Raw genomic sequence first — 19,662 nt, 5'->3', positions numbered from 1 at the left:
ATTGGCTGTCCATTTCCTCCATATATTGAACATTATCCATAGTGTTGTAGCATTCTGTAAGGATTCAGAATCTTCAGTCTTGTTGGACGACCAGCTGAGAGCTTTCTCAATACAAGCTGTGATAATTCTATACTAGTCTCCAAAGTGCTTTTTTCAGAAGTCTTTTGGCCTCTGCATACCCTATGTCAGCCTCCATATGTTGGTAAATGTGGACTAGATCTCTGGCTAATCTGACCATAACTCTCCTCCTTAATCCTGTTTACAAGTAACAACTCAAACAGGAAGTACCAGTGACACGCTCAATTCGGAAGTGGTGAGGAGTTTACCACATCAGTCACCTGCTTCATTAAAGTGCATCGATGACATCGGTCCCACAGTGGCCGTACATACATGTCCCAACCAGAAGCCATGGATTACAGGCAACATCCGCACTGAGCTAAAGGCTGCCGTTTTCAAGGAGCAGGACACAAACCCAGACGCTTCGAATAAATCATGTTATTCCCTCCGATGAATCATCAAACAGGCAAAGCATCAATACAGGAGTAAGATCAAATCCTACTACACAAGCTCTGACACTTGTCGGATGTAGCAGGGCTCGCAAACTATCACAGATTAGAAAGGGAAACGCAGCCACAAGCTGCCCAGTGACACGAGCCTAGCAGATGAGCTAAATGCCTTCTACGCTCCTGTCGAGGGAAGAAACACTAAACCATGCGTTCCGGGCGGCTGTGTGACCACGCTCTCAGTAGCCAATGTGTGTAAGACCTTTAAACAGGTTTTTCACTCACAAGGCCACAGGGTCAGATGGATTTGCAGGACTCGTACTCAGAGCATGCGCTGACCAGCTGGCAAGTGTCTTTACTGACATTTTCAACCTTTCCCTGCACTCACATCAATATCCTTGAAATGCTTTGTAAGGCTGATCATGGCTCACGTCAACACCATCATTCAGGACACCCTGGACCCACCCCAATTCGCATACCACCCCAACAGAACCACAGATGACACAATCTCTATTGCACTCTACACTACCCTTTCCCACCTGGACAAAAGGAACACCTACGTGAGAATGCTGTTCATTGACTACAGCTCAGCATTCAACACCATGGTGCCCTCCAAGTTCATCACTAAGCTAAGGATCCTGGGACTGAACACCTCCCTCTGCAACTGGATCCTGGACTTGCTGATGGGTCGCCCCAAGGTGGTGAGGGTAGACAACAATACATCCGCCATGCTGACCCTCAACATGGGGGCCCCTCAGGGGTGCGTACTTAGTCCTCTCGGGTACTCCCTGTTCACCCATGACTGCATGGCCACTTAGAACTCCAACACCATCATTAAGTTTGCAGACGGTGGTAGGCCTGATCACTGAAAACAATGAGACAGCCTTGAGGAGGAGGTCAGATACCTGGCAGTGTGATGACAGGACAACAACCTCTCCCTCAACCTCAGTAAGACAAAGGAGCTGAGCCAAGATTTGATTTGGGTTGCCCCATGGTGAATTTCTCCAAAAGGTACAGCCTGTCTTTGCTGTTCTCGGTCCGGTCTTCGATAGCGTGTTCAAAGCCATGTACAAATAACCTGTAGTCTAGTGGGTCACCCTTAAACACTGGTACAAAGATATGTAGTCTAGTGGGTCACCCTTAAACACTGGTACACAGAACCTGTAGTCTAGTGGGTCACCCTTAAACACTGGTACAAAGATATGTAGTCTAGTGGGTCACCCTTAAACACTGGTACAAAGATATGTAGTCTAGTGGTTCACCCTTAAACACTGGTACAAAGATATGTAGTCTAGTGGGTCACCCTTAAACACTGGTACAAAGATATGTAGTCTAGTGGGTCACCCTTAAACACTGGTACAAAGATATGTAGTCTAGTGGTTCACTCTTAAACACTGGTACAAAGATATGTAGTCTAGTGGGTCACCCTTAAACACTGGTACAAAGAACCTGTAGTCTAGTGGGTCACCCTTAAACACTGGTACAAAGAACCTGTAGTGTGGTGGGTCACCCAGTCGTACACTAAGAGGTGGTAATTAGGAAAAACTTTGTTGCCTTACCAGCATCTCAGTGATAGCATTTTGGTGTAGCAGAATGTTGACAATACTGTCCATGTTGTCAGCTCCACCCTGATCTGGGTTGAAAGGCCTTCCTCCCCTAGTTGGAAGTTGCAGCTGCCTCTTTTGGTCTTTACAACAGTGTGTTAGTTGTGTGTGAGTTGACCTATGATGAACAGTGCTGTATGTGGTGGTAGTCCTTAGTTATAACATAGTATATTGACCCTGGCCCTGTGCAGTATAAACAGAGCTGTATGTGGTGGTAGTTATAACATACTACTTTGACGATGGCCCTGTGCAGTATAAACAGACGTGGTGAACAATGGGGATCCAAGATGGTCAGCCAAGATGTGTGACTGTGTGGAATGGAGACCTGTGACAACCTGAGTGGTGCTGGGCACCAATTTGCTTTGAGTAACCTTCCCCATGGTATCTTCAGGCCTTCCCATTGCATTCAGGTATCGTTCATTAAATCATCTGATTTGTTTCCCCATTCCTTGAGTGGCTTCCTACACATGGAATACATTCGGCTTTGCACTGTTAGCCAATATTTCAGCTTCAAGCTCCAAACCTTTATTTTGTGCCTTGAGTTGAGCCTCCTGTTTCTCCAATGCTTGTTTACTTTTCAATGCTTCAGCTTTAACCAGTAAGGCTTCCCTTTCAGCCTTCAAATAGAGCCTGGTAGAAGATGTGATGGATTGTCCTGAGTGCCTGCTGTGTTGTGATCTATGTACATGTTCTGATGAGACATTGGAGATACTTGGCTGGCCCTCCTCATCAGTTTTTTAGCCATTGTTTATTACTGTTCTTCTTCCATCCACGTGTCCAAAATGGTTGCAAAACGATCCAGTGTTGCTGCGTTTGGGCTATAATGTTCAACCTGATACTTTGTTGCCTTCTCAGCAGATAACAAAGCCTTTATGGACTCATTGAGATCATGCACCAAGTTAACCAACTTTGAGTAATCTTTGTGTCATCAAAGATTTCAACATTTCCCCCATAAGTTGTGTGATCCCATTTCTCTTGTAGTAAGTGCACCCAACTTAGCACTTCTCGATCATTTGAACTTTTGCAATGTTTCAATTGGATCCATTGTAAGGGCAGGTAAGAGCACTGAACATCAATTCCCATTCAATTCCATTGATTTGCAACCAGGAGTTCTTGTCTCAGTGCGCAAATCCAACAACAAAAGACACACACGATTCCAAGCTCCACGAGCGATCGATTCCAAGCTCCACGAGCGATCGATTCCAAGCTCCACGAGCGATCGATTCCAAGCTCCACGAGCGATCGATTCCAAGCTCCACGAGCGATCGATACCAAGCTCCACGAGCGATCGATTCCAAGCTCCACGAGCGATCGATTCCAAGCTCCACGAGCGATCGATTCCAAACTCCACGAGCGATCGATACCAAGCTACACGAGCGATCGATACCAAGCTCCACGAGCGATCGATTCCAAGCTCCACGAGCGATCGATTCCAAGCTCCACGAGCGATCGATTCCAAACTCCACGAGCGATCGATACCAAGCTACACGAGCGATCGATACCAAGCTCAACGAGCGATCGATTCCAAGCTTACAAGTTCCACAAATTCATCCAACACATAGAGCAGAACCAAAACGGAAGAACAACCACAATTCTCTCCCCTTTATTCACAGTGAAAAGCGCAAATCAAACAGTCCCAGAGCTTCAATAGCATCAGTCACTTCTAACACAGTCACAGGGAACATTCATTTACAGTTGAGGAGCAACATTAGTTTTACCTCCGGTCAAATGAAATGTTCGCCTCTTTACCTCCGGTCTGATGAGTGATCACGCTCATAAACCTTTCGTCAGCGTTCCATTCAGCAACGTTTTTTGTCAAATATAACGGCAATTCGTAATCCAGTCATGTGATGTCGCCATTCCAAAGTAACCACAAAACAGGGAATCCAACGCTTCTATAGTGTAACAACAGAAATGTATTTGCCAGACAAAGGCCCCACAGGTCATTTCATAGGATAGAAAACAAAAGAGTATATAGTAGAAGGTTTCTTAGTTCATGTAATAGTGATAAAAAAAAACTGTATTGTAACGCCTTACCTGAGTCCTAGCTGACCCATAATGCCAATGTTCTCAATTTGAATTATACGCCCGAGTGCCCTTTACTCACTTACTGGTTCCAAAACGAAACCCCTCTTTTGAAAAGGTTCTTCAAAGCACCCCTTAAGTCTACAAAGGTTAAAAATGAACTGACGGGCCTCCCAAGTGGCACAGTGATCTAAGGCACTGCATCAGGCTAGCTGTGCCGCTAGAGATTCTGGGTTTGAGTCCAGGCACTGTCGCAGCTGGCCGCAACCGGGAGACCAATGGGGCCCAGCATCGTCCGGGTAGGAGAGGGTTTGGCCGGCAGGGATGTCCTTGTCCCCATCGCGTACAAGCGACTCCTGTGGCGGGCCGGTGCACGCTGACACCGTCGCTAGCTGTACGGTGGTTCCTCCGACACATTGGTTCGGCTGGCTTCCGGGTTAAGTGGGCATTGTGTCAAGAAGCAGTGTGATTTGGTTGGGTTGTGTTTCGGAAGAAATGGAAAAAATGACCTTAGCCTCTCCCGAGTCCGTACGGGAGTTGCAGCGATGAGACTAGACTGTAACTACCAACTGGGGAGAAAAAGGGGGCAAATACAAAAAATAAAATACGACCTGATGGCAGAGTATAGGTTCTTAAATTAACCGTAAGGTTTTTTAGTTTTTTTAAACCTTATATTATCCTAAAAGATCATACCTTTTATTTTTAGAGTGTAGACTGGAGAGTTAGCTAACACATGTTGATTCCTCCTTGGACACCACTGATGTGTCTAATTGACTATATGTATGTGTTTATCTGTAGAAATCCTGACTTCTCAGCTGGGTAAGTATTATGGCTTTGTTACCTACTGTATATGATGTCTTATATATGTTAGCTTAGTCAATGGAGTTGAGTTGTGATGAGTGTGTGTGGACTGTACCTCCGACTATCAGTCGATACTTGTAAAAATGTCCATTCTTAAACTCTTACCGTGAACCTGATTGTCCTGTGTAATTGTGTGACTTTCTTTGTTTGCTGAAATCTGTAGTTCATTAAAGTAGCATTTTAGGTGACCTCTGCCAAAGGAGTTGTTGTGAGAAGGAGCAGTAAACACCTAGAATAAAATGTTAAATAAAGAACTATGGATAAAAACATGTTTTTCCAAGGACCGCCCCTATGAAGTAACATTGCAGTGAAGTAAAATAAATGGATGTAGTGATACTTTCTACCACCAGAGGGAGGCAAATACACTTTTATTTTACAGAGGATGTTGACATGGTCCTAGTTTTTTATTTTTTAAACCAGGCAAGTCAGTTAAGAACAAATTCTTATTTTCAATCATGGCCTAGGAACAGTGGGTTAACTGCCTGTTCAGGCGCAGAACAACAGATTTGTACCTTGTCAGCTCAGGGGTTTGAACTTGCAACCTTCTGGTTACTAGTCCAACGCTCTAACCACTAGGCTACCCTGCCGCCCCAGCAAGGTGCGGAATGGTCTTCTGACTTATAACATGGTGGGAAATCAAACAAAGAAGTCATGTAAACATGAACATATTTTTACGTAATTCTAGTGCCTGATTTCGGGGACTGTCAGCTTGTGGGTTTCCGAGTGACGCAGCAGTCTAAGGCACTGCATCTCAGTGCTAGAGGCGTCACTACATGGTTTGATCCCGGGCTGTATCACAACCGGCTGTGATGGGGAGTCCCATAGGGCGGCGCACAATTGGCCCAGCGTTGTCCGGGTTTGGGGAGGTTTTGGCCGGGGTAGGCCCTCATTGTAAAATAAGAATTTGTTCTTAACTGACTTGCCTAGTAAAATAAAGGTAAAATAAATAAAAATTGTAAAGTAAGAATTTGTTTCTTAACTGAATTGCACAGTTAAATAGAAGTTAAATAAAACACATATGAATTAATTATTGATGTTCCTGAACTGCTGTATTTGAAGTACATCTCCCTTCTGCCCAGTTTCACTGATGTTGCTACGGCAACTCAAGCTGTTTCTACCATCCCTGACTATCCCATCAAACTATCAATCAGTTTCTTTTTCACTTTTTCAGTCACATTCCTGTAGCCCCCCCAAAAAACACATTTAGCTTCCTATCACATTTTGAAAAGAAAAAGGTTTATGAATTAATTTATGGAGGGTTACTGTCAAAATGATTTATTATATATACTGTGCGTATACTGTATAACAAATGGGCTCTTGGTCTCCCCACCTTCCTGGCACTGCTGGGGTGTCATATATGCCAGTGTTTCTCCCCATATGTTCACTAAGATTCAAATTATTATAGGTCTTCATAGTTTGAGGTCTGGGTTGAACAACACAAATGTGCACTTACAGTTGTTTGTGATATCCATCAGTATGTCGCTAATTTTCATAACCAACAGTCTCTTACTCTATATTTCAGACTTTGAAACCATCAGAAGACATGAAGGTGTGTTTTATACTCTGTGACATCCACAAATTAATACATACCATACCAAATAGAGTGTCTAGGATTTACTTACAGAATAATAGTAGTGATGTCATTGGGTTTACTATAGTGTATTATAACCACTGATGTTGATGTCATGATGTCATTGTGTTTACCATAGTGTATTATGCCACGGATGGTGATGTCATTGTGTTTACCATAGTGTATTATACCACTGGTGTTGATGTCATTGTGTTTACCATAGTGTATTATATCACTGATGATGATGTCATTGTGTTTACCATAGTGTATTATACCACTGGTGATGATGTCATGATGTCATTGTGTTTACCATAGTGTATTATACCACTGATGTTGTCATGATATCATTGTGTTTACCGTAGTGTATTATACCACGGATGGTGATGTCATTGTGTTTACCATAGTGTATTATACCACTGATGATGATATCATTGTGTTTACCATAGTGTATTATACCACTGGTGATGATGTCATGATGTCATTGTGTTTACCATAGTGTATTATACCACTGATGTTGTCATGATGTCATTGTGTTTACCATAGTGTATTATACCCACTGATGTTGATGTCATGCTGTCATTGTGTTTACCATAGTGTATTATACCACTGATGATGTTGTCATTGTGTTTACCATAGTGTATTATACCACTGATGTTGATGTCATGATGTCATTGTGTTTACCATAGTGTATTATACCCCTGATGTTGATGTCATTGTGTTTACCATAGTGTATTATACCACTGGTGATGATGTCATTGTGTTTACCATAGTGTATTATACCCCTGATGTTGATGTCATTGTGTTTACCATAGTGTATTATACCACGGATGGTGATGTCATTGTGTTTACCATAGTGTATTATACCACTGATGATGATGTCATTGTGTTTACCATAGTGTATTATACCACTGATGTTGATGTCATGATATCATTGTGTTTACCATAGTGTATTATACCCACTGATGTTGTCATGATGTCATTGTGTTTACCATAGTGTATTATACCTCTGATGATGATGTCATTGTGTTTACCATAGTGTATTATACCACTGATGATGATATCATTGTGTTTACCATAGTGTATTATACCCACTGATGTTGATGTCATGCTGTCATTGTGTTTACCATAGTGTATTATACCACGGATGGTGATGTCATTGTGTTTACCATAGTGTATTATACCACTGATGATGATATCATTGTGTTTACCATAGTGTATTATACCACTGATGATGATATCATTGTGTTTACCATAGTGTATTATACCCGTGATGTTGATGTCATGATGTCATTGTGTTTACCATAGTGTATTATACCACTGATGTTGATGTCATTGTGTTTACCATAGTGTATTATACCCGTGATGTTGATGTCATGATGTCATTGTGTTTACCATAGTGTATTATACCACTGATGTTGATGTCATGATGTCATTGTGTTTACCATAGTGTATTATACCATGGATGTTGTCATGATGTCATTGTGTTTACCATAGTGTATTATACCTCTGATGATGATGTCATTGTGTTTACCATAGTGTATTATACCACTAATGTTGATGTCATTGTGTTTACATAGTGTATGTTTCTCTCCACAGTGGATGTGACTCTAGACCCTGATACGGCACATTGTAAACTCATCCTGTCTGATGACGGGAAACAAGTGAGACATGGAGAACTAGATCAGGTTCTCTCTGACAACGGGAAGAGGTTTACAAATTGGTCCTGTGTCCTGGGAAATGTGGGCTTCTCAGGGAAGTTCTACTATGAGGTGAAGGTGGAGGGGAAGACTGAGTGGACTTTGGGGGTGGTCATACAGTCCATCAATAGGAATGAGAGGTCTAGACCGATCCCTTATAATGGATACTGGACTGTGGAGCTGAAGGATGGAGAGTACACAGCTCATGCTGATTCCCCTGTCACCTTCACCCCGAGAGAGGAGCCCCAGAAGGTGGGGGTGTTTGTGGATTATGAGAAGAGACAGGTCTCCTTCTACAATGTGGAGGACAGGTCTCATATCTACTCTTTCACTGACTGCTCCTTCACTGAGAAACTCTATCCATTCTTCAATCCTGGTGATTCAGATAGTATTTCACTGGTCGTCTGTCCTGTGGATGCTACTGACTGACTGTTTTAAATCAAACAGGGTGCAATTGTTATTTGTGAAATGCTTGTTACTCTGCTAATGTGCAGTAAATATACTGTATATAATTTTAAAAAGTGCTGAACAAGTAGTTATATTGACAACATCCGTCCGAGCTCATTTATGTCTTAATGGAAATTACGGATTGTCTCTTATCCGCTCCTCGTTCCCTTATGCCATAGTTTGTACATCTCAATTGTCAGTAGAAAACACGTTTAAACAAGTCAGCCATATGAGCAATATTTAAGAAGGCAGTAAATTAGGCTCAATGAACTGTTTCGCTGCCAGACATGGCTCCGCTGATAGCCAGGTGTAGCAGTGGTAAGGTGTTGGGACAGCTTTATGTAGGCCCTAACAGTTTGTGGGCACCGTTTGTAACCGTTAAAGTGCAATTAATGTATTGTTTAGTGTTGTATAGTGGCTTTGCTGGCATGCATAAGATTTACATGCTAAAATTGCAACTGGTTGTGTAACCTTTCTGCTGTGTGCTCCTACATTTAGGTAACAATGTAGCAACAGCACAAAATAAGTGTTTTACATATTGATCATTTGATAATTAAATGTTCTGAAAGAGTGTTTAAAAATAGTTTTATCTCCATCATTGTCATCAGACAGACTACTGTTGCAGACAGACTATTGTATACTGTAACGGCCGTTGTTGGTGGAAGAAGGTGAGGACCAAGGTGCAGCGTGGTATGTGCGCATATTTATTAGAATGAACACGGAAATAACCAAAATAACAAAGAGAAACGACCGAAAACCATTCTGGCTGGTGCAGACACACAACAGAAAACAATCACCCACGAAACACAAGAAAACACAACAGGCTCCCTAAATATGGTTCTCAATCAGGGACAACGATTGACAGCTGCCTCTGATTGAGAACCATACCAGGCCAAACACAGAAATAGCAAATCATAGAAAAACTAACAAAACTAAAAACTAACCACCCAACTCACGCCCTGACCATACTAAAACAAAGACATAACAAAAGAACTAAGGTCTGAACGTGACATAGGACAAGAGACCATTCCAGTAAATTCCCTTAATTGCATTTTCAGAATTATTTAATTCACTCTTAGGTATTCTTAGTTGATTGGGCTTTCTAACAGTAGAGAGGTTAAACCTGTTCTTAGAATGCTTTCTGGCTATAAGTGTCAGATTATGATCAGACAGCCCAGTAACCATACTGAATGATTTAGTCACTCTCTCTGGTTTATTACTGAACAACAAATCTATCTGTGTTTTAGAGCAACAAGTCACCCTGGTTTTTTTATTTTTATTTCACCTTTATTTAACCAGGTAGGCTAGTTGAGAACAAGTTCTCATTTGCAACTGCGACCTGGCCAAGATAAAGCATAGCAGTGTGAGCATACAACAAAGAGTTACACATGGAGTAAACAATTAACAAGTCAATAACACAGTAGAAAACGAAGGGGGGGTCTATATACAATGTGTGCAAAAGGCATGAGGAGGTAGGCAAATAATTACAATTTTGCAGATTAACACTGGAGTGATAAAAGATCAGATGGTCATGTACAGGTAGAGATATTGGTGTGCAGAAGAGCAGAAAAGTAAATAAATAGAAACAGTACGGGGATGAGGTAGGTGAAAAGGGTGGGCTATTTACCAATAGACTATGTACAGCTGCAGCGATCGGTTAGCTGCTCAGATAGCTGATGTTTGAAGTTGGTGAGGGAGATAAAAGTCTCCAACTTCAGCGATTTTTGCAATTCGTTCCAGTCACAGGCAGCAGAGTACTGGAACGAAAGGCGGCCAAATGAGGTGTTGGCTTTAGGGATGATCAGTGAGATACACCTGCTGGAGCGCGTGCTACGGATGGGTGTTGCCATCGTGACCAGTGAGCTGAGATAAGGCGGAGCTTTACCTAGCATAGACTTGTAGATGACCTGGAGCCAGTGGGTCTGGCGACGAATATGTAGCGAGGGCCAGCCGACTAGAGCATACAAGTCGCAGTGGTGGGTAGTATAAGGTGCTTTAGTGACAAAACGGATGGCACTGTGATAGACTGCATCCAGTTTGCTGAGTAGAGTGTTGGAAGCCATTTTGTAGATGACATCGCCGAAGTCGAGGATCGGTAGGATAGTCAGTTTTACTAGGGTAAGCTTGGCGGCTTGAGTGAAGGAGGCTTTGTTGCGGAATAGAAAGCCGACTCTTGATTTGATTTTCGATTGGAGATGTTTGATATGAGTCTGGAAGGAGAGTTTGCAGTCTAGCCAGACACCTAGGTACTTATAGACGTCCACATATTCTAGGTCGGAACCATCCAGGGTGGTGATGCTAGTCGGGCATGCAGGTGCAGGCAGCGACCGGTTGAAAAGCATGCATTTGGTCTTACTAGCGTTTAAGAGCAGTTGGAGGCCACGGAAGGAGTGTTGTATGGCATTGAAGCTTGTTTGGAGGTTAGATAGCACAGTGTCCAAAGACTGGCCGAAAGTTGGTTGGCCCTTTAACTAGTTGGTTGGCCCTTTAACTAGCTGTGTGAGGTCAAAGGTTTTAGTGGTCCATTTGAGAGTTTTCCTACAAGACTTGTCTTCATAATTCATGTTAAAATCTCCCATTAAGATGACTTCTTTCCCAAAATCACATTCCCTAAAGCATGTTATTAAACTGATCAAAAACCACACTTTTGGTGGAAGGTGGCCTATACATTCCAATAAGGGTAAAAGACATTTGGGGAGACAGTGTAATGTTCAGGCCGATACATTCTAGTTCATTATCCCATGACCACTCAATTTGTTTACATCCGATATGTTCTTTAATGTAAATCATCAGACCCCCTCCCTCCTCTTCCTTCAATCCTGTCTCTCCTGAAAACATTGTAGCCAATCACAATCAGAGCAGCATATGGAGAGGTTTTATGGAGCCATGTCTCTGAGAGGCAGAGGAAGTCAAGGTTGGAGTCTGTGAGTAGATGTTGAATTTGATCACTTTTTGGAATGACACTACAAATGTTCAAGTGCCCCCCTAGTAGTCCCTTGGGTTTAGCTTGTGGGTCCCAGATTACTCAAGAGTGATTGACACATTGAAAAAAGTAACATTTTCTGACGGATGGGTTATGCCGTTATGTTTAGTTTTGATTAGGGGGAGTTCGGTAGTGCATTTAACTATCCCTCCTGCCTGCACTGGATGCGGGGAGCTAATTAAAACAACTTGCGTACCAGAAGCAGAGTCAAGGATCGCATATAGAAACTTGGATATGTTTGCAGAGGCAAATTCCATCTTGGAGCCGGGTGAGTCAGGAGAAACCATGGGACCATAGCACTCACCCACTTCCACAACAGCAAGGAGGCCATCCACCGCTTTCCACTCCGGTGAGTATCGCTGGCTCGGTGATGTTAGGCCCAGGATTGAGTTACACATCCCCAGAGAGCAGGAGGGTAGCTAACGGGTAGTTTAACAGTTTCCGATAAATGTTGGACTTGTGTTTGTTACGCCTAAGTGGTTCAGTGGAATAGGGAGCGAGGTAGACTTGGGCATTATTCAGAACATTATGGTACGCTGTGTACTGTCCTCTCCTGTGTAATGGTGAACCAATGTGTTTGGTGTTGATATTCTCCGGTAGTAGACTTGGCCATTATTCAGAACATTATGGTGTGCTGTGTACTGTCCTCTCCTGTGTAATGGTGAACCAATGTGTTTGGTGTTGATATTCTCCGGTAGTAGACTTGGCCATTATTCAGAACATTATGGTACGCTGTGTAATGGTGAACCAATGTGTTTGGTGTTGATATTCTCCGGTAGTAGACTTGGCCATTATTCAGAACATTATGGTGTGCTGTGTACTGTCCGCTTCCGTGGAACGGTGAACCAATGCGTTTGGTGCTGATATTCTCCGGCAGTAGATTGATTGTGTCATCCCAGCAAGGACGCACTGAGATTATCAGTAGAGCAGCTACATAAAACAATCATGGCAATGTACTGGAGATAAAACACATAATCGCGCTTTAAATCTTTGCATGTTACTTAGCTGGGGACGGCGTACACCTGATTTTAGACAAAATAACAGCATTCGTGGGAGAAGCGGCACCTGCCGCACCTCCCTCCCTTCCGTTTTTTCGAAGCCCATGTGATCTGTGTTTCTTATACAGACTTATACATGAATTACATGTACCCATTGCTTCTTGAAGAATATAACTTATTCATGATTAAAGAGCTTAGTTTAACTGTTGTATCCCATCAGAACTCAAAATATAACCTTGTTTTATTTCAATGTTTGTAAACAAAGTAAATGTAAGCAAACACAATACAGTCTAAAACATATTTAAAACTAGAATGTTGATATAGCATCATGGGTGGTCAGTCCTTGCATCCATAGATCTGTCTATGAATTTGAGAGCGATATTATTTCTCCAGCCCCTCCCTCAGCTTTTTACCAAAACAACAGTGGCTGGGATTACGTTGTGTTATCGTTTCAACTTCTGATTGGCCCCAGGTGTTCCTTCGGATGTTGGAACAGTGGTATGAGACAAGAGCTGGGATTCAAACCTTGACCCAGAAAATATAAAATACGAATTTTCCTATATCAAATCTCCCATTCCTCTCAAATTTTTTTTAGAAAGCTGTTGCGCAGCATCTGTCCTCGTGCCTCTAGACCTTAGTGCTGCTTTTGATACCATCGATCACCACACTATTTCGGAGAGATATTTGGAAACCCAAATTGGTCGACACAGACAAGTTCTGGCCTGGTTTAGATCTTATCTGCTGGAAAGATATCAGTTTGTCTCTGTGGATGGTTTGTCCTCTGACAAATCAATTGAACATTTCGGTGTTCCTCAAGGTTCCGTTTTAGAACCACTAATGTTTTGACTCTATATTTTACCTCTTGGTGATGTCCTTCGGAAACATAATGTTAACTTTCCCTGCTATGTGGACGATACACAGCTGTACATTCCGATGAAACATGATGAATCCCCAAAGTTGCTCTCCCTGGAAGCCTGTGTTTCAGACATAAGGAAGTGGATGGCGGCATTTTTTTAAACTTTTAAACTCGGACCAAACAGAGATGCTAGTTCTAGGTACCAAGAAACAAAGAGATCATCTGTTGGATCTGACAATTAATCTTGATGGTTGTACAGTCATCTCAAATAAAACTGTGAAAGACCTTGGCATTACTCTGGACCCTGATCTCTCTTTTGAAGAACATATCAAGACTGCTTCAAGGACAGCTATTTTCCATCTACATAACATTACAAAAATCAGAACCTTTCTGTCCAAAAATTATGCAGAAAGATGTATCTATGCTTTTGTCACTTCTAGATTAGACTACTGCAATGCTCTACTTTCTGGCCACATGGATAAGCACTAAATAAACTTCATGTATTGCTCAACACGGCTGCTAGAATCTTGACTAGCACCCAAAAATGTAATCATATTACTCCAGTGCTAGCATCTCTACCACTGGCTTTCTGTTAAGGCTAGGGCTGATTTCAAGGTTTTACTGCTGACCTACAAAACATTACATGGCCTTGCTCCTACCTATCTTTCTAATTTTGGTCCTGCCATACATGCCTACACGTACGCTGCGGTCACATGACGCAGGCCTCCTTATTGTCCTTAGAATTTGTAAGCAAACAGCTGGAGGCAGGGCTTTCTCCTATAGAGCAAGATTTTTATGGAATGGTCTGCCTATCCATGTGAGAGACGCAGACTCGGTCTCAACATTTATGTCTTTATTGAAGACTCATCTCTTCATTGGGTCCTATGATTGAGTGTAGTCTGTCCCAGGGGTGGGAAGGTGAACGGAAAGGCTCTGGAGCGACAATCCACCCTTGCTGTTTCTGGGATTCCCAGCCTCTAACCCAATTTCTGGGAATGAGTCACTGGCTTACTGGTGCTCTTCCATGCCGTCTCTAGGAGGGGTGCCTCACTTGAGTGGGTTGAGTCACTGACGTGATCTTCCTGTCCGGGTTGGCGCACCCCTCGGGTTCGTGCCGTGAGGGAGATCTTCGTGGGCTATACTCATCCTTGTCTCAGGGTTGTAAGTTGTCCGGGGGTATTGTCGGACGGGGCCACAATGTCTCCTGACCCCTCCTGTCTCAGTCTCCAGTATTTATGCTGCAATAGTTTATGTGTTGGGACTAGGGTCAGTCTGTTATATCTGGAGTATTTCCCCTGTCTTATCCGGTGTCCTGTGTGAATATAAGTATGCTCCCTCTAATTATCTATTTTTCTCTCTCTTTCTCTCTGAGGACCTGAGCCCTAGGACCATGCCTCAGGACTACCTGATCTAATGACTCCTTGCTGTCCCCAGTCCACCTGGTCGTGCTGCTGCTCCAGTTTCAACTGTTCTGCCTGCGGCTATGGAACCCTGACTTGTTCACCGGACATGCTACCTTGTCCCGGAACTGCTGTTTTCGACTCTCTCTCTAACGCACCTGCTGTCTCTAACTCTGAATGGTCGGATATGAAAGCAAATTGACATTTACTCCTGAGGTGCCGACCTTTGCACCCTCTACAACCTCTATGAACGTTTCAACATCTTGGCCATTTACTGTTATAATCTCCACCCAGCACAGCCAGAAGAAGACTGGCCAACCCTCAGAGCCTGGTTCCTCTCTAGGTTTCTTCCTAGGTTCCTTGTTTTCTAGGGAGTTTTTCCTAGCCACCATGCTTCTACATCTGCATTGCTTGGGGTTTTAGGCTGGGTTTCTGTATAGCACTTTTTTGAATTGGTATAGCTCTGTTGGCTTGGAGTCTCTGACTACCAGAAGGACCATAGGGGCAGAGAGAGAGGGGGGCAGAGAGAGAGGGGGGCAGAGAGAGAGGGGGGCATTGGCTACTTTTTGTATATAAACCGGTTCTTCAGAGACTACCTGTAAGAAATATTGGTTGCTAAATCCTTAGAAATGACAGACCATGTAAAAAAAACTGTTTGTCACTAAATCCGTCTAGAAGGACCATGTAAAAATGATTGGCTGGTATGGCCTCACCCGTCTGAGAGATCGGCTGTGAATGCCCTCGCCCGCTTGTATACTTCTAACTGATTAGTTTGGTTCTGCCCTCTATAGTGCTGCCCAGTTAGAACATGATGTTGAGGTCCATCACTATACTCTTGATAGTCACCACAACACACACACACACACACAGACACAGCTGTTTCCATTTGAGAATGTTTATATGATTCTGGTAACCTGAATGACTTGGAATCTTATTGTTGTGGTTCTATAAGACAAAGATATGCACACATGTAAACAGTATTAATTAAGAGTTATAACTATGCAGTATTTAAGTGGTAATGCCCAACAGTAGTTGGAGGATATATTTGCACGTGTGTTGTTAGGCCCGGGACGAAGTCGAGATCCGGCAAACCGTGCCAATATGTCCTCCAAACACTGGCTTCAAGGGCACTTTTGAACAATGGGTTACCAACATATTCAAATAATGACTGACATATTTGAATTAAAAACGTTATTTGGATGAATTTATTCGTACTATTTTATCCTTCTACAAGATATAGTCCCAACACAAACCTTTGTTCTGTATCTATGGACTCGACCCAGTCGTTCAGTCTTTTTGTTCTGTATCTATGGACGCGACACAGTCATTCTTTCTAAATGTTCCATTGCCATACTGGCTGTCAACGTTCTTATCCCTTGCTTGCTAGCTAGCCAACTATGACTAACTTACAGTCATGTCAAAGAAGTGCAGCCAGAATAACAGTAAAGTAGCTGCATTTGCGTTTGTTTAAGCTGTTTTCTAGTGACATTTATTTGGAAACGTCCATAACAGTGAGCTAATGAGGCTTGAGACTCATATCTCCCTCACTAGCTATAAGCACCAGCTGTCAGAGCAGCTCACAGATCACTGCACCTGTACATAGCCCATCTGTAAACAGCCCATCTATCTACCTCATTCCCATACTGTATTTATTTATCTTGCTCCTTTACACCCCAGTATCTCTACCTGCACATTCATCTTCTGCACATCCACCATTCCACCATTCCACTGTTTAATTACTTCGCCACCATGACCTATTTATTGCCTTAACTCCGTTATCTTACCTCATTTGCACTCACTGAATATAGACTTTTTGTTTTCTTTTGTTCTACTGTATTATTGACTGTATGTTTTGTTTATTCCATGTGTAACTCTGTGTTGTATGTGTCAAATTGCTATGATTTATCTTGGCCAGGTCGCAGTTGCAAATGAGAACTTGTTCTCAACTAGCCTACCTGGTTAAATAAAGGTGAAATATATATATATATATATTTTTTTTAAAGGCTCGATTTCGCCTGGCATAGAAAACATACTCACTTGTCAGGACAATGTTGTTCAGAGGAGCTAGCCAACGACACTGCCTAGCTGGGCTGATGAGACAGTGGATTGCTCAGTCCGATGGAACAGAGTAAATAGGTATTTTAATATCATAGATTTAGCCTGTGGCAACTTGTGGAGTAGACTACGGCTGGAATGCGGTTTTAACCAATCAGCAATCAGGATTAGACCCATTCGTTGTATAAACATGTATGTATGAGCTAGGTCCAAGAACTCTCTGGGATGACTCTAGAACAGGCCTGGGCAATTATTTTCCATGGAGGGCCACATTAGAACATATTTTTGCTATCACAGGCCAGAATCATATTACAGGATGATTGTTGTTGGATTCACGTCTCCATCTCAACCAAACATCTAAGTGAAGAATATGACTAAATCAAATCAGAATGTATTTAAAGTTAGATTTGATATAATCCTATACCTTAGATTTTTGGTTGAGATGGAGATGTGAATCCAACATATTAATTTGTAGAAAAACTGGAATTAATGCTAGACTAAATCAGTGGCACAGATCGAACTACACTTGCAGGATATACATCTCCTTCAAATGTTGATTTTTGGTTGCGTTGCCAACCAAACACAATTCAATATCACTTTTAAAATACAATAGATAGCCTACTAACTTGTTGACAAATTAGATGATGAATTTGTGTCCCCAAATCACCCAAAAATATAAATTAAAGAATGGGATTAAGCCAGTGTCTCAGATGGAACTATCCAAGCAATAGATACATCTCCTTTAAATGTTGATGCATTTCTTCTTATGTAATCATAGAAAGCGTGCATGTTCTAGATAACATGCATAGGTCATCGCAGGTCTGTGGAGATCTTCACCATTGCTGTTATAATCTGTCAGAACTAGAATGTCATTGATTACTTGCTCCATGTACTTTTTATGTAATCTCAACTGTAATCCAGGTCATTTGGTTCTGCTATTAGATGAAGCACAGGGATATTCACATTAATCTGTTGTATAAATAAACAACATATCTGACCTTGTATTCCCATTTGAACTTTGCTGTGCTTTACATTAGTTGAAAGCGCAGTGAAATACAATAGGGTGGCAACAAAACCAAATATCGAACATAGTTTTTCTACTGGGATTTCATTGTGCTTTTAGATGGTTGAAAGCGCAGGGAAAACACATTGGAAATTCAACTAACTTCTGGCTGTCTTTTTGAGTGGGTGAATATAGGTTGTAATCTCATTAATCAACGTCTCAACCAAATATTACCCAATTATCCACATTGAAATGACAGTGTCCCCAGTGGTTCGTTTCTGATATACCTGGATCACTGATGAACCAGTCACATTTATTTAATGAAATTACGAAGTGGTGGCAGAGTAGAATATCTTTATTGTAGTTGTCTCACAGAGGTACGCTGGACTCATTTAGGTGGTGGAACTCAATTAGGATTTGATGTTAGAGAAATCGAAAGTAGCCTTGGCTGTAGACCGTTGGTTGTAATGTAGCCCAGATGTATGACTCTAAAGCAGCCTACCGTTACTCTTTAAGGTCCAATGATCTTTATATACTGAACAAAAATATAAACGCAATATGCAACAATTTCAAAGGTTTTACTAAGTTACAGTTCATGTAAGGTAATCAGTCAATTAAATAAATCAATTTGACCCTAATTTATGGATTTTACATAACTGGGCAGGGGCATAACCATGGGTGGGCCTGGGAGGGCATAGGCCCACCCACTTGGGAGCCAGGCCCAATGACTGGGGAGTCAGGCCCAGCCAATCAGAATGAGATTTCCCACACAAAGGGGCTTTATTAGAGACAGAAATACTCTTTAGCTTCATCAGCTGTCCGGGTGGCTGGTCTCAGACGATCCCGCAGGTGAAGAAGTCGGATATGGAGGTCCTGGACTGGCGTAGTTACACATGGTCTGCAGTTGTGAGGTTGGTTGGAGTACTGCCAAATTGTCTAAAACGACGTTGGAGGCGGCCCATGGTAGAGATATTAACATTAAATTATCTGGCAACAGCTCTGGTGGACATTCCTGCAGTCAGCATGTCAATTGCACGCTCCCTCAAAACTTGAGACATCTGTGACATTGTGTTGTGTGACAAAACTGCACATTTTAGAGTGCCGTTTTATTGTCCCCAGCACAAGGTGCACCTGTGTTATGATCATGCTGTTTCATCAGCTTCCTGATATGTCACACCTTTCAGGTGGATGGATTATTTTAGCAAAGGAGAAATGCTCACTAACAGGGATGTAAACAAAAATTGTGCACAAAATTTGAGAGAAATACTGTACGTGTTTTGTGCATTATGGAACATTTCAGGGATCTTTAATTTCAGCTCATGAAACATGAGACCAACACATTACATTTTGTATTTATATTTTTGTTCAGTAAATGTTATGTTCAGCGGTATACTGACTGTGGCAGCCAAAACAGCCAAATACACTGTCTAAAAGTGAATAGATTCTTAATTGCAATATGGTTCTAGAATCATAAAGCCCTTGACTTTCATCTCACATTAAAATCATTTCACAAATGTAAAATATACCCTTACTGTACAAGGTTTTAACTGGCTTTATAACAGTTGCTGTGGACAGTATTTTTCAGTGACAACATGTTTCTGGCAGCCTTCTTCCATTACACACAGGTGTTTGAAGCATGCTAGACAGCTAATTAGCACAG

General features: G+C 42.2%; 1 protein-coding gene across 3 annotated transcripts in view; it reads left to right on the top strand.

Moving 5' to 3' along the window:
- The window catches only part of LOC116359701 (butyrophilin subfamily 2 member A1-like), a 29,555-nt gene extending 20,094 nt beyond the window's left edge, over nucleotides 1-9,461 (top strand). Inside the window, exons 11-13 of one of the 3 annotated variants that reach the window (XM_031812998.1) lie at nucleotides 4,931-4,951; nucleotides 6,516-6,542; nucleotides 8,160-9,461. In XM_031812998.1, the coding sequence (XP_031668858.1) occupies nucleotides 4,931-4,951; nucleotides 6,516-6,542; nucleotides 8,160-8,689 (578 nt within the window). In that variant the 3' untranslated portion in view covers nucleotides 8,690-9,461. The remainder of the gene's footprint in view (nucleotides 1-4,930; nucleotides 4,952-6,515; nucleotides 6,543-8,159) is intronic. The other 2 variants (XM_031812996.1, XM_031812997.1) reach the window with 2 other exon arrangements.
- The last annotated feature ends 10,201 nt before the right edge of the window (nucleotides 9,462-19,662 follow it).

Source organism: Oncorhynchus kisutch, unplaced genomic scaffold (assembly GCF_002021735.2).
Source record: "Oncorhynchus kisutch isolate 150728-3 unplaced genomic scaffold, Okis_V2 Okis04b-Okis11a_hom, whole genome shotgun sequence".
Classification (NCBI taxonomy): Eukaryota; Metazoa; Chordata; class Actinopteri; order Salmoniformes; family Salmonidae; genus Oncorhynchus; species Oncorhynchus kisutch.
The sequence above is the reverse complement of the archived record's forward strand: the minus strand, read 5'-3'. Positions and strand labels throughout refer to the sequence as shown.